The sequence below is a fragment of the Azolla caroliniana genome, unplaced genomic scaffold (assembly GCF_043228905.1).
Source record: "Azolla caroliniana isolate FFs.n. ecotype wild unplaced genomic scaffold, voAzoCaro1.0.p SCAF_21, whole genome shotgun sequence".
In the NCBI taxonomy this organism is placed as follows: domain Eukaryota; kingdom Viridiplantae; phylum Streptophyta; class Polypodiopsida; order Salviniales; family Salviniaceae; genus Azolla; species Azolla caroliniana.
In genome coordinates, this window is record NW_028230456.1 from 4,852,052 (window position 1) to 4,866,867 (window position 14,816).

At 37.1% G+C, this 14,816-nt stretch overlaps 2 protein-coding genes across 4 annotated transcripts; one reads left to right on the plus strand and one right to left on the minus strand.

Moving 5' to 3' along the window:
- Positions 1 to 456: 456 nt before the first annotated feature.
- Positions 457 to 5,651, minus strand: LOC147850451 (translocon-associated protein subunit alpha-like). Of its 3 annotated transcripts, none has more exons than XM_087336716.1 (8): positions 5,498 to 5,651; positions 4,308 to 4,478; positions 3,882 to 3,932; positions 3,701 to 3,789; positions 3,514 to 3,591; positions 3,049 to 3,252; positions 2,886 to 2,954; positions 457 to 908 (listed from the first exon to the last, which is right to left on the minus strand). In XM_087336716.1, the coding sequence occupies exons 1-8, from the start codon at positions 5,601 to 5,603 to the stop codon at positions 840 to 842; spliced, it is 837 nt and encodes a 278-aa protein (XP_087192842.1). In that variant the 5' UTR covers positions 5,604 to 5,651; the 3' UTR covers positions 457 to 839. The 3 variants fall into 3 exon arrangements, with proteins under 3 accessions (XP_087192842.1, XP_087192839.1, XP_087192840.1); XM_087336713.1 differs by having other exon boundaries at positions 2,886 to 2,957; positions 5,498 to 5,649; XM_087336714.1 differs by having other exon boundaries at positions 2,886 to 2,957; positions 4,308 to 4,475; positions 5,498 to 5,647.
- A 2,989-nt stretch (positions 5,652 to 8,640) lies between these two features.
- On the plus strand, positions 8,641 to 10,593 carry LOC147850452 (uncharacterized). Its single transcript, XM_087336674.1, has one exon. It carries the CDS (start codon positions 8,764 to 8,766, stop codon positions 10,036 to 10,038), a length of 1,275 nt encoding a protein of 424 aa, XP_087192800.1. The 5' UTR covers positions 8,641 to 8,763; the 3' UTR covers positions 10,039 to 10,593.
- The last annotated feature ends 4,223 nt before the right edge of the window (positions 10,594 to 14,816 follow it).

Below are 14,816 nucleotides of genomic sequence, written 5' to 3' on the forward strand. Positions count from 1 at the left end.
GATTGATAGTTTGTCATGATGACTAATGACCATGTGCAACCTACATGATCATACAAAAGGAGAAAGCCCTTTGTTTTGAGAGGCCAAGATAAAAGAAAACTGAAGGAACTATGGCAGCCTATTTCAAATTACATTCCTGCATAATGGTAACTATACAAAAATTCATCATTACTTGTTACTGCCAATTACTTGTATTTTCCATGATCCATCTTACATATTAATTCAGGCTTATGAATAAATATTCTTCAATGCCTCATTTACTACCCTCTTCCACCCAATTAATTACATTGACAACATTTTTCAAGTTGTTAAGCTGAGGTATTACACGAAGAATGTTGCAATGATTCGAACTGTGGTCTAAATGAAATGAATCATCATAAGTTCAAATTCTTGTGAGATGTTTTACCATTATTTTGGAATCCGATACATACACAACACAGTAAGGACAAATCAAACTACCTCAAAGATCATGGAAAAACTTTGTTTTCCCTGATCAACATTTACTGCTATGCCATGTATAAGCTGTTACTATTGAGTTTTCAATGTGATTTGATCTCCAAGAAGAAGAAATTGAATCCATAGCCTTGCATACAATATGCAGTTTGTATATAGTTCCCCAAACTGATTGGAAAAAGAAAAAGACAGTTTATCATCTCTTTTATGATGTGAACCACTTCCTAGGATGAAGTTTCGTAATAAATACTACCAGATTCTAAATGCCTCATTTTCTCATTCATTGGAAAATTTAGAGAGCACATAAAATCGGCAATCCCTCAAGTGCAATGGGCTACATACACTACAAAACTGCATGCTTGTTGTTAACATAGGTCGAAAGAAACCTATTTCTTCTTCTTTGACTTGGTGGGTTGTGAAATACTTTTAGAGAGTTTCTGTGTATAGGCAGTACCCTGTACAAAATATAAACCACTGAAAAGTTAGTAGCTACTATAAAAGATAACTTGTAATTTTTGTCTAACTACATAGTCTTCTGAACATAATGTCATCATATTGAAATCATTTCAGAATTTCTCAATTTTCAAATCAGATGTAAATAAATCAAACTATTCATTAGTAAACATGACCATATTTTTTTATATAAAAAACTGTGTTTTTTATACTGATCATATTTATTCAGAAAACTCTTCCGTTAGTAGATAGTAAAGATATATTCTCACAAAGAATATTTTTGTATACCGGAGAGAGAAAATAGAATAGATTTTGTATCATCCACTAGGAGGCCAATTTTGACCCACTAAATAGACATATCATCTAGTATGACTCTTTCCTAAGAAGGGAGAGGTACAATACTGTAGAAAAAACTCTCTCCATAAAAATAATGAACACACATGTACTCACCTTTCTTGGGGTGGATATGACTAGGGATCGGCAACGGCTCGGCTCAAGCCTAAACCGTTTGGCTAAACCGGCTTAAAGCAGGTTAGCGGCTCGGCTCGGCTCGGTTCGGTTCGGCATAGGGTTGAGCCTGCCTTAACGGTTTGAGCTCGGCTCGGCTTGGCTTGAGCCTCATCAAACCAGATCAAACCGGCTAAGCCGTTTAAATGATTTAATTGTTATAAAATTATGGTATGAAGTTGAATATTCATTGTAATAGTATTGTCGTTTTCTCCCAAACCGGTTTCCACGCCAGTTCACAAACCAGTTTAGGCCAAACCGGTTTAGCCTAAACTAGTTTAGGGATCTGTTTGGTTTGGTTCGGTTCAAGTTTGAAAACCAGTAAACGGTTTAGGCTTAACCAGTTTGGCTTGGATAAGGCCAAACCGGCTAAGCCTAAACCGAACCGTTGCCGATCCCTAGATATGAATATTACAAGTAAATTATCATGCCCATCTAATAAGTCATCATACTCCTCCCCAATTACCTTATACACCGAGGATGCAAGAAATAAGTGATGTTCATCCTCCACTAGGTTTTCATTGCATACCTTGCATTTCTTCATACTAGAGAGAGAGTGAGAGAATAGAGAGATCGTTTTCATATTTTCAAGGTATTGGGGATTGTGTCATAATTGGTAGCAATAGGCCCAGCTCGGTTTCGGTTCAGTTCGGTTTCTTGGCCTTGAAACCAAACCAAACCAAACCGTTTACGAAAATTTTAGAACCAAACCAAACCGGTTTATCATAAATCAAACCAAACCAAATCATTTTTTTGAGATATTGATTATCATACATATTATGAATCTATGTGAGAAAATCATCATATATTTGGTCATCATACTTATCATAAATTTAGTTATCACACTTATTATAAATTTGGTCATCATACTTGTCATAAATTTAGTCATCATACATATTATAATTTTGGTCATCATACTTATCATAAATTTGATAATCATACATCAAAAGGACACTCTACTTATAATGTATATAAAATTTAATAAGTTAGCCTAGAGGTGAAAATCTAGGAATATTTTTTAACCTATAAACCTATAAACCTTTTAACCAAACCACATAAACCGAAACCGTTAAACCATGAAATTCAAAACCAAACCGGATCATAACATTTGAAACCAAACCAAACGATTTATTTATTTTTGAACTAATAAACCATTCAGCCACGGTTTAACGGTTCGGTTCGGTTTGAGCCGAAACCGGGCCCATTGCTAATAATTGGGATATGCACAATGCTTTTGTATTTGATGGTAAGCATGGAGTCAAAGCATATCTACAAAAGTTGAAGGGAGTACTAATGTGGCAATTTTCGTGTTCGTCTTGCCTATTGGAAATTCAACATGTTCTACTACCCGTGTAGTTCATGGGTGACCATACTACATTGTGGCACCCATTGTAAGTAGTGTTTTTCACACACATTTATTAATATAATTGTGTATTTTCACCAAAGAGAGAGAGAGAAAGAAGAGAAAGAACCTGAAGCCATTCATTGTTATTTTCCTCCAAGCTCCGAGTACCCGTCTCAACTTTCTTAGTCCTCCGTGTCTTCTACGCAAAAGAGAACAAATATTTTATGAGCATAAAAGATCACAAAATTAGCGATCCCTACCTTGCATCAGAATAGAATGATATTACTTACCTTAGAAATCTTTTGGAATTGTCCATATAACCACATGCCCAGCAGACCTAATAATCCTGAACCAAGTGTTACTAGGAAAATGGTCTCCCCACTAGCAAATCCACTAGCTTCTATCACTTCAATGGTCCCATTGTAGAAAACGGTGCGGTGAGGGTGGCCATCAACCTCATATAAGATGCTCGCAACAAGGGCAAAGCTCCCGGCCTGCACAAGAAGGCAGAGATACATGCAATGAGGAAAAAAAAACTGGATAATTACTAATCTAATGGGAAAAAATCCAAAAATGCCCAAGTTTTTGTTATTTCCCCAAAACCAATATTGATCAATCCCCTGGGGAAAATAAAGAAAAAGAAAAGCTCCCAGCATTATGGGGTTTTCCCTAAAGTGACATGGATAGACACTAATATAAATGTAAATACAACGATAAGGGATAAAAAACACCACAAAGTAGAATAGGGAAGTTACCTGAAGGTACTTGCTCACAGTGAATTTGTAGGGAAAAGATGCTTGAACTGATGGAGGAACTGTTGACTTGGCAAATTCCTAGTAGTCATAATTTAATTTTTAACAGGGTTAGGTGGCGGATGATCAACTCAAATCATTTTGAAAAAAAGTTCAATTGTCAGGATTGAACATTTCTGACTTAACTTACCAGGCCTGAGAAATTCTGAATTTGATATTTGTGATCATAAGTGAGATGCAAACTTGCCGATATATAATGAACCTTCAATGGAAGCTCTCCTGTGAAAATTTTAGATAATTTAGTCCTTTTCATAACATTGTCATGGAAAACTCATTCAGAGCAAGGAAGAAGATAAATATGCAAGCCAAACCATGATTTGAGACTCCAACAATAACCTCAGCTTCCTCCCCAGCAGGTATAGCTGAAATTACACCAATCCAGTAAGCGATTCATGACATTCATAAATATAGGGCTAAACTCTGAACTACCCAGAGTTTTTGTTTCCAACAATTGCCCCTACATTCTTGCTATTTGCCAAAATTATCTCAATCAACAACATTCTCCAGCAATTATGTGTGCTGTTTGAGCAATCACATGGCCTTTTTCTCTCTTTTGGGGGTTCCACCAGGAGCATTTGGGGAAATAACAACAATATAGGGGCAATTGAGGAAGTAAAAAAATCAGCATATTTTTCAGCTTTTTCCTTAAATATATATACACACAGAAATAGGCACCGAGTTATAGATACATAAATGAATGCATACTAAAACATAGTCACCATTTCTAAAATACCTACATTTATCAGCATTTTTTGGAAAGAAACAAACTGTTTCTACCCCGGGTGCTGGTTTAAGTTCTGAATCAGAAACATCATCAGTAAATGTAGGATCAATAACCAATCCTGATTCGCCATCTCCAGTCTCACTTGCACCATCATCAAAAACCTCCGCATTATTCTCTTCACCTGCTATTTCATGCAAAATAAGTTATCAGCCATCTCTTTTAGCCACAATACATGTAAGAAAATTGAAAATACGTTATTTTAGCCACAATACATGTAAGGAAGTTGAAAATATGTTATTAAGTGGTCCTTTCTAGATATAGTACACACATGAATATTTAAATCACTTAAAGTTATCAGCGTTTTATCCATCCTAAGGTTTCCGGTTCTGTATGGAAATGCCTTCTTCACCTAAACTTCATTCAAACATGTTATGTTGTTCTTCTTAATTCTATTGCACATAAGAAGTCGAGATTACTTGAGATTATCAGTGCTTCCTCATACCTCAGATATCAATTTCTCTATAATCCCACTGTTCCTGTTTCCTGCCTTCAAATCAGTGTAGAGATTCGAAATTCACAGCTATACACTAGTTTGAAATCTAGAATTCTTAAAACATGAAACGATGGACTCTTACACAATCTGAACTAAGAAGAGATTTTCATTGCATGTTTGGGTTTTAATTTGTTTGTAATTTCATTGTTTCTGTTTCCCTTGATCATTTTTGTTGAAAAATCCTGATATTAATATCTATACAATCGGTCTTGCAGGGAAAAAACAAAGGATTCTTAAAGAGTTTGAATTGAAATATAATCCATCTTATGATAGGGTTATTTGTTTGTGTTTCCATAATTAACTTATGTGTGAAAACCCCAAAAGCCATAAATTTACAGTCCTTCCAGCAAGAAAAGTCATTGTCCTTGTGGGTTAAAGTACCTGCGTAATCCTATCGTTTCTAACTCCAAGCTTCAATTTCTATATAAATGCCTCAAAATCAAACATATACAGTAGATCTAAGAAAAGATAAGATGGATTCTTGGTGGATCTAGCCCCTGCGTAAAGCCATCGTTTTCTCATCGTTTTGTGTCTCTGATCTTCAAATTTCAGTTTCATACCCCCAAGATTCATATACATACACTACTTCCGACAGGGAGAAGAAGCAACAAAATAGAAAGATTATTGCAGGATCTGAGCGACAGAGGTACCTGGTTCAGAAGCAGCGACGATGGAGAGGGAGGAAGGAGTGCAGAGGAGGAGGTAAGAAACGAGAAGGAGGGCAAAAAGGGAGAAGGAAAGGACCGATCTGGCCATGGCGACTACAAACAACTCTACCAGGGCCTTTCTCTTGCCCTACCCCCTCCAAACAAAACCAAAAAGCAGGCTTCTCTGTTTCTCCGGCAGAAGAAGAAGAAGAAGAAGAAGAAGAAGAAGAAAACAGCTTCCCCTGTTTCTCTGTAATCTGATCTGATCTGTTCTGTGTCTCCGGCAGAGCAAGGAAAAAAGCAAAAAAGCAGCTTTCCCCTGTTTCTCCGTTAGTACTCTGTTCTGTGTCTCCGGTAAAAAAGCAAAGATAGAAAGAAAGAAAAAAAAAACAGGGGAAGAAAAGCAGAAAGCAGAAAACAAAAAACAGGGGAAGGAAAAGCAGAAAGCAGAAAACGAAAAAAGCAAGGGAAAGAAGGAAGAGCTTATAACATGAAGTTTTCCGGGCCGAAGAAGGCTCGCTACATTTTGAGTTTTCTAGGCCGAAGAAGGCTCCCCCCGTACATACAAAATCTGTTTGTCCGCCCGCCCACCCGAGAGCGGACAGAAAAAGAGGAGCACGCCATGCCGCCCGATCGGCCCTTGCCCCGATCAATGACCCAAGCAAAAAATGAATGAACGCGGACATGTGGCCACCACACACGTAAACTTCTTCCCCATGCCACTCACAGCTCGAGACCCAACAAGAGCTTGTTGCTTGCCCATCAACACACATGGCCTGGATGAATAACACATGATACGGGGACAGAAACTCTTCGCTCTATGTATAGCGCAAGTGATCACTCGAATGGTAGCACCCCACTTGGGATTTCCCCCATGTCCACATACCCAACCAAAATGTTGGTTAATGCGCACGCCATACATAACGCTTCCTTATTGCTCGAGAGCCAACAAGAACTTGTTGCCTATCAACAGTAGCTTGGATCAATGCATGATGATATAGATAGAAGTCTCACACCATGTACAGGGCGGTGGCCCCTTGAATGTTGACACCCCATCAATGTCCTTTGAATGTCCACACACCCCCACCAAGTGGACGAGCGCATGCTAACTTGACCAATACGTGATACATATAGAGTCACCATGTATAGAGTGGTTCCTTGAATGTTGACACCCGAGCCGAAATCCATATTTCTTCCTCCTCTTCCTATCACATATTCCAAGTGGTGAATATCATGTGCATTCATCCCATTTCTGAACCACTGTCTTCGCCCATGGTATTTGAAGCCCTTCTATCCCTTTCAAGTACCGCGTTATCGTATAATACACTATCCATGGCTTATGTGTAAGGTATAGATGTATTAATGCACAACCTGCAAAAAGTGTTCAAAGACACACACACACACCCTCTATATGCACATTATAACGTCAAATGGCAAAAACTATATCATATATTCTGTATAAAACAAAAGCATGATTGACCGCATTTATGCCAAAACAATACCTACTCAATCCTTCCTTCACAATACAAGCTCATCGATGATTTGTTCTGATTCATCGATGCGCGAGCGAAGCATTCGTGCACAAGGCAAATAATACTATTGAAACCATTTTCACGATCCATCTCTCTTCGAATATGCACATGACATAGACGGAGAGAGATCGCAAACATACATACATACATACATACATACATACATACATACATATATATATATATTATATACACACACAATGCTACAAATAATAATAAAAATCGGGAGATATGAGGGAGGGGTTTGTTTAGGAGAGAAAGCAAGATGTTATTGGCAAAAGCCATGGTGGACAGAGATATAATCATATACATATGTATATCATATATATGTATATGTATATGTATATGTGTATGTATATGTATATATGTATAGAGTATATGTATATGTATATGTATACAGTATATGTATGTATTGTACATGGAATACCCATTTGTGTGTAGTGAAGGAGAAAAAAAAACAGGGTCTTTATTTATGACACATTATGAAGCCATTGAAACAGAGTGAGAGAGAGACAGAGACAGAGTTAAAAGTCATTTTAGAGCAGAGAGAAGAAAATGAAAAGCTTTATTTTATTTTATTTTATAAAAACAGAGCGAGGTTAGGAGAAGAAAAAAGAAGGAGAGGAAGTGTGATGGACACGATTCTGCAGGCAGATACACACGTGTCAGAGCCCACAGATTTAACACAGAACCCCCCCCCTTCTCTTTCATTTCCATTCATTTTGCTCTTCTCTTCTCCATTCTCTGTCTATAGACAGAGAAAAAGAGAGACAGACATAAGAGGCTCTCTCCCTCCCTCCCTCTCTTTCTTTCTCCACCATCGGTAGCAAAGAAAAAATAAAATAAAGAAAAAACCCAGGTATTCTTCCCTTTCTTCCTGCTTCTCTTTTTAACAATAAATTAAAAAAATAAAAAAAAATTCGCCCATCTGATTGCTGTTATTCATGTTTCCTCTTTGTCCTGATTTAATATGCATCTTTCTCTTAATTTATTTGTATGTGATTTAATTATGGAATTATAGATTGTTGTAGGATTTGAAGCGATCCTCCTACTTTTTTGTTTATTTATTTCTGAATCTGATCGCTCTGGTATTGCTTAGTTTTGCATGCCTTTCTTTTTGCATTGGATCTTAACCGTCTGTTGAATATAGATTTTTTTTCTATGCTTCCATCCTGTTTTGATGTAGATCGGTTTCTCTTTCATGGATTTGCACTGGAGTTTCGGTTCATCTTTCATAGATTTCTGATGCTTTGATGTTTTCTCTTTATGAAGAATCGAATTTTCTTGGATCCGTTTCTATGAGGAAGCTAGTTTTGCTATGATTGGTTTTAATGCAGACCCGATATTACTTTCACTGTTTTTTTTATTCTTTGATGAAGAATCTATTTTGCTTTGATCGATTTGTCTATCAGTGATAGTTAAACCTATGATGGGTTTTCGAGTCAGAGGTTTATGTGGGCTCACTGAAAAATCAATTTTGCATTTGAGGGGTTTTCCATCCAAAGTTTATCTTGGTTTTCAATGAAGAAAAAGTTCTAATTTTATGATGACATCTTGACGTCTGTGCATTTGATGAATATACCTGTGAGTCTCAATGAATGGACACTTGATAAACATAGTAACATAATTGTATTTATAACGTTGTTAAATCTGTTTTGTTCATGCTTGCGTCAATCCTAATTTTATTTTTCTGCACATAGGAAGCACTCATCTACAATAATATTAAAGTGCTGATTCATGCAAACTTTCGTAATGGAGAGCTTTCCTACACCTTATCCGGTGGTTTTCTTCGATGGGGAGCAAGAACAAGACAAAGGCTTTGTGGACATCAATTCAGTGCTAACATTCAAGAGATTTCAGTCTCTTATAAGCCAAAAAATGGGCCTACCACCGAATCAGCTTTCAGCTGTATTCATTTGTCGAAAGATGATTAAAGATATGGGGAAGTGGCAGCGCTTCCCAATCACTATCAAAACAAATTTCAACACATTCCTTAGCGAGCACAATCCAAACAAGGATAGAGACTCTTATTTCCTTGTATCTATGAAGAAGCCTAAAAGAGAGCGAAAAGGCTCAAAAAAGTGGGTTGGAGAGAGAGATCCACGCGATGATTGGATGTTTAGATGTACTAGAGGAGTGAGAGGTCAGAATAATGAGAAAATAGAGCCTGGAGAAGAATCTTCTGGTGCATCTAAGGGCCAGAATCGGGAGGAAAATAATAACAACAAAGTTGGAAAGAAGATCATTCTCAAAAGGCCTGCTTTCCCTACAAAAGGCATGACATTTGAAGAATTGTATGCTTCTCAGTTTAAATTGAGCAATGGTGACATGGTTGAGCAAATTGTACAAACAATTCAGTCCCAGGGTCATCTTCATCATGGAGAATATAACTGGAATCCCTTTTCAAGGCACGAACAATCAACGTTGCAAACCTCTTATGGGTATTCATCAATCATGCCATCAGCTTTACCCACTCAAAGAATGAAGTTGGAATATCATCATCATAATAGTGTCAATGGTTATAATTCTTTTATTGTCCCTGAAGAGGCCTATAACAAAAATGGGTCATCAGAATCTCTTTATCAAGATTCAAATAGAAATGGGAGTATTGATTGGATTTATAACATACCCAAGGACAATAAAAGTGTGGGCTCATATGATGAAGAATTCGTGGAGGTTGGTCTTGATTGGTCCTATAAAAAAGTGGCTGAATACCCCAAAATACTAACAGGAATATTTCAAGATACTATGACTAATAATATGGGCATATATCAACATCCACCTTCGAGCCACAACTACAGTAGAAGTGAGAGTAATGCTAGTGTGAATGTGAATGCAAATGCAAATCAAGGTTTGCGTTGTCATGTTTGCTTTGATTGCAAGAATAGGAATGTTACTCCTATTCCGTTTCATTGGTGTGTGCAAGATGCCGTTACAAAGGGTTTTCATGGGCCATCTCCAGCAGGACCAATTGGTAAGCGTGAAGAGCAATGCGTAGGCACTGCCGCTTAGTTACAAACTATCTTAACTATATAGAATACAAGATCAGATATCGATGCACAAGAAGTGTGAAATTCATCGATTTTTTGAGAGGTTTGGTTGTTGGAGTACATAAAATCTCTATATCTATATACTGGTGTATCAACATATTCATGATTTTTGACACAGCTTCTCTCGGAAAAAGAGCAGTAGGATTATTCATAGACCATGTATAACACAGATGCATATGATGCATACAAAGGAGAAAGAGAGATATACATCCTTTGGTTAGATTGCAATATCTAAGATTGGGTAATGCAATATCTAAGATTTGATATACATTTTGCCGGAAGCTAGCTTATGAAGATAAAAATCCAAGCAAATTGATAACCAAGCTTGGTTATTTTACAGGGTTCCATTTGTAGTATATATAATCGATCCCAATGCTCCCTTGGCAGCAATATGGTATCCTGCCACATGGGCTTGACATTCTTCTCAGATATATTATGGAAAACTTAAAGAAACTTATATGAAAGCTTTTATGCTGGTGAATAATTTCATTAGCCGCTGAAGATATTTTACTCCTAATTCTCGCCTGAGAATCTTTGGTTTAATGTTTGCACTTGCAGTTGCATTTGGTATGTCACATGGATTATATGTTGTTTGTGTGCGGCAGCGGTGTGGCTGTTATTTGTTCCCTGTTAGCATTTTTACTAGCATTGCGTTTCGTTTTTATGCATTCTGTATTACAACGTACATTTCATTTGGTTTTTATAGATCATGTGTGCATAGGGGTGTTATATGTGTGCTACTCGCATTGCATGTGGTTTGTATAGATGTGTGACATTTGGGAGAAGGATGCTCAGTCAATAGTGCATTAGTGTAGTGGATTTGGAGTTTGGTGACAAGACTACAGTTAGCTGTGCATTGTTCAATCAATATGCTTCACATAAGCTTGAAGGTAGTGCATTTGTGGTGAAGGATTAGGAATAGTGCAAAGCAAAAATAAAAAGATGTATCATTTTGGTCTAATTATTTATTGTTTAAAATGTATGCACACCAAATCAGTTAATAGGTTTACCTATGATTAGAAGCTGATACTCTTTTTCATGGCACAAACCTACAACATTAAGGTCACTTTGATGTCCTATATATATGTGTGTCTTATACATAATCTGTCCTTTGGCATGTACCATATACTGCATGGAAAAGATGTGCTAAGATGTTACTTCAATTGTATCGCTCATATAGATGTATTATAAATAATCTGTCCCTTGGCATGTACCATATACCTTCATGGAAAAGATGTGTTAAGAAGTTACTTCTGTTGTATCTCTCTAGGACTTTGAAGATGTGTAAGCTTTTTTAAGTAACTTGTGGAATTTCAATGTTTAGTGAGCTCACAATGAAGAATTGTTGAAAGACAATTTATACTTTTTGAGGTAATCCCTCAAAGTTGAATTGATGGAGATGGTATGTGTACATTTTACATAATCTCTAGCTTCAAGCCACCACTCAACGTAATCTCCAACATTGACTTGATAGAGATAGTGTACATGCATTTTACGTAATCTCCAGCTTCAAGTTGCCATCTTAGACGTCATCTAATTGGACCACCGTTCAATGACAGACAGAGAACACAAGTTTTGCATGCAATCTTTGTAGGCCAAAATTTGACTCAAAAGGTGACAATTTTGTAAATATGAGCTTTTGCTTATATCCACTAGGAAACAATTTGTTTCCTATCAAAACCACACCGGTTGAGGGGAAAAAGATCTAGTTTTTTAACCGAACCATGTTTAAAGTAGAAGCTCGAGTAGTTGTTTCTTGACTAAAAACAAAGGAAAAGCTTCAAATTTCCACAATAGTCTTTCTTTTATTTACCCAATTGCTCCTATTGTTTTAAGTATCTCCCAAAATAAATGTCCTCGAGCAAAAACACCCCTCAACAAAACTTTTCGATATCTCTTTCCCACCCTTCCCACCCAAACTCAAATGCAAGCAAAGTTTTCAATCTCAAAATTTGAGTGTGCTCAGCCCAAATACGATTGAAATTTTCAATATTTCCCCGAATGCCCGTAGAGTTGTTGATCCCTACCCAAATACTCCATCTCGAGCAAAGTATGTTTGATTAATTCATCCTTGGGTCCCTTTGCATGTTGGGTCGATCATCAAAACCCAAAACCCTATTCTCCTTGACCACAAAGGGCATTCCAAGAAATAGCAAAAACCCCACCCAATCAAGCATCCGCTCAGTTCGAGAGTGTCAAACTCAAACATTTAAAAACAAACCGTTTTAAAGAATTGAAACTTAAATTGAACCAAACCCAGCCACGAAACTCTTTAAACTGAACCATTACAAAAAATTCAAGCTCAAACCAAACGGTTTTAGAGACTTTCAAACCTTTAAACCATTAAAATCACGGTTTCACGGTTCGGTTTTGGTTTTCACGTAGGTCAAAATTCAAAATTTCACATTTTTATTTTAAAAATTTAATATTTTGATATTTCAAATTTTAATTACTTCAAATTTAAAATTTTTTCTTAAAATATCAAAATTAGGCTTAAAATATTCAAAAAATATTTAAAAAAATGATCAAGTATCAATCCTAAACTGTCAAACCGTTTAACTGGAAATTGTTAAATTGACAAAGGCTTGAGCCGAACCATTTACAAAAACCTAAATATGAATTGAGTCGTTAAGCCGCGGTTTCAACTGAAACCGTTAAATTGATAAAGGCTCCAACAGAACTGTTTACCTGAACCAAAACCTGAACCAAATTGTTAAGCCGCAGTTTCATGAACCGAACCGAAAATTGTTAAACTGATAAAGGTTCGAGCCAAACCGTTTACAAAAACCTAAACCTGAATTGAATCCTTAAGCCGTGGTTTCAATTGAAACTGTTAAACTGATAAAGGCTCAAGACGAACCATTTACAAAAACCTAAACTTGAACCAAACTATTAAGCCATTAGGCCGCAATTTCATGAACTGAACCGAAGATGGTTAAAGTAATAAAGGCTTGAGCCAAACCATTTACAAAAACAAACTTGAACTGAACCCTTAAGCCGCGGTTTCAATCGAAACTGTTCAACTGATAAAGGCTCGAGCCAAGCCACCGAAAGCGTTAAGCTGATAAAGGGTCGAGCCAAACCGTTTACAAAAACCTAAAGTTGAACCAAACCGTTAAGCCATTAGGCCGCAATTTCATGATGAACCGAAGATGGTTAAAGTAATAAAGGCTTGAGCCAAACCATGTACAGAAACCTAAACCGTTAAGCCGCGGTTTCAACAGAAACCGTTAAACCGTAAAAGGCTCGAACCAAACCGTTTACAAAAGCTTAAACCTGAACCAAACCGTTTACAAAAACTTAAACCTGAGACAAACCGTTAAGCCGCAGTTTCATGAACCGAACCGTTCCAGTTGGCTACCTCCCTCCTCAAAGGGGGGGGGGGCCACATGGAGAGCTAAAGAAACAAATTCAGGATCTCTTCTACTTTAAGATGGTCAACACCTATACAGGTCTGTCTCTCTGCACACATATACAAGAGCTCTGTTTCCATGGTAAGCTTGAGCTGGAAACAAATGGATGAGGAATGGAATGGTTAGAATTTCAACTCTGTTTCTGAAAACACAATCCTGTGTGTGTATTGTGTGTTGTCTTGATCTTCTCCATTTCTCAGGTATGATATATACATACCCATGTCTTTTCCTCCTCCAAGGAGAAGAGATGACCTTGATCCTGATCCCTGTTGTTGTTGCCATGGCAACTTCCCAAGGATGGAATTAGAAATGGTCTGGTTAGAAGCTCTCTTCATGGGAAGGCAAACTCAGAGAAAGATTAGGGCAGGGAGTAGTCAGAGGCTGAGAAAACCTAGGGCCATGATGAACCCATCTTTTTTCACATCATCACCATCAACAACAACAATAACTGCAACAGAAACAGAACCAGAAACATCGTCATTGACAACAAAATCACCATTAACAGCAACAAATTCATCATCAATAGCAACACCATCATTGTTGCCGTCAATCACATCACCATCATATCATTCAGTGTCCGAGTCATCATTTCATTCATTGTTACCATCCTCCTCCTCATCATTTCATTCATTGTTACCCTCATCATCATCATCATTTCATTCATTGTTACCATCCTCCTCCTCATCATTTCATTCATTGTTACCCTCATCATCCTCATCATTTCATTCATTGTTGCCATCATCATTTCATTCATTGTTACCCTCATCCTCCACATCATTTAATTCACTGTTGCCCTCATCAGATCATTTGTTGTCATCCTCATCATCACCGACATCATTGACATCATCTCTCTTGTCATCATCGGCAGATGAGTACACTGGATTTGATGCAACAGTTGTTGATACTGATAACAATGAGATGCCTATGATCATGTTCAGACCTCCTACAGAGTCATTCAAGCTGGACAATGGAATGTGGGGAATGAGAGATGTGGCGGCAGTTCCAATGATGGAGACAGAGATGGTGGTGAGGCAAAAGGAAACATGTAAGTCTATTTGAAAAAAATCTTCACAACATGATCATTCATTGCCAAATAGAACAAGAACACAGTAATTTCAAAGCGATGAGGAATAGACGATATATATCTCTGGTATCATGGGTAACAGTAATGTGATGGTGTTAACCCTGAAAATACTCTTGAAATGCTTATATATATACATTTCAAGGTTATCAAAACATTGAATTCTTCTATCCTCGCTATGCTTTTTGTAATCACAAAGGTGTAATTTATATACACATCCAAAACAAGCTTTACCAAACTCCATGG

Coding starts and splice junctions, on each gene's coding strand:
- LOC147850451 (XM_087336713.1), bottom strand. CDS start 5,603: ATGGCCAGATCGGTCCTTTCCTTCTCCCTTTTTGCCCTCCTTCTCGTT. Junction 3,790..3,881: donor TGTTGGAGTCTCAAATCATG/GTTTGGCTTGCA, acceptor AAATTTTCACAG/GAGAGCTTCCATTGAAGGTT. Junction 2,958..3,048: donor AATTCCAAAAGATTTCTAAG/GTAAGTAATATC, acceptor TCTTTTGCGTAG/AAGACACGGAGGACTAAGAA.
- LOC147850452 (XM_087336674.1), top strand. CDS start 8,764: ATGCAAACTTTCGTAATGGAGAGCTTTCCTACACCTTATCCGGTGGTT.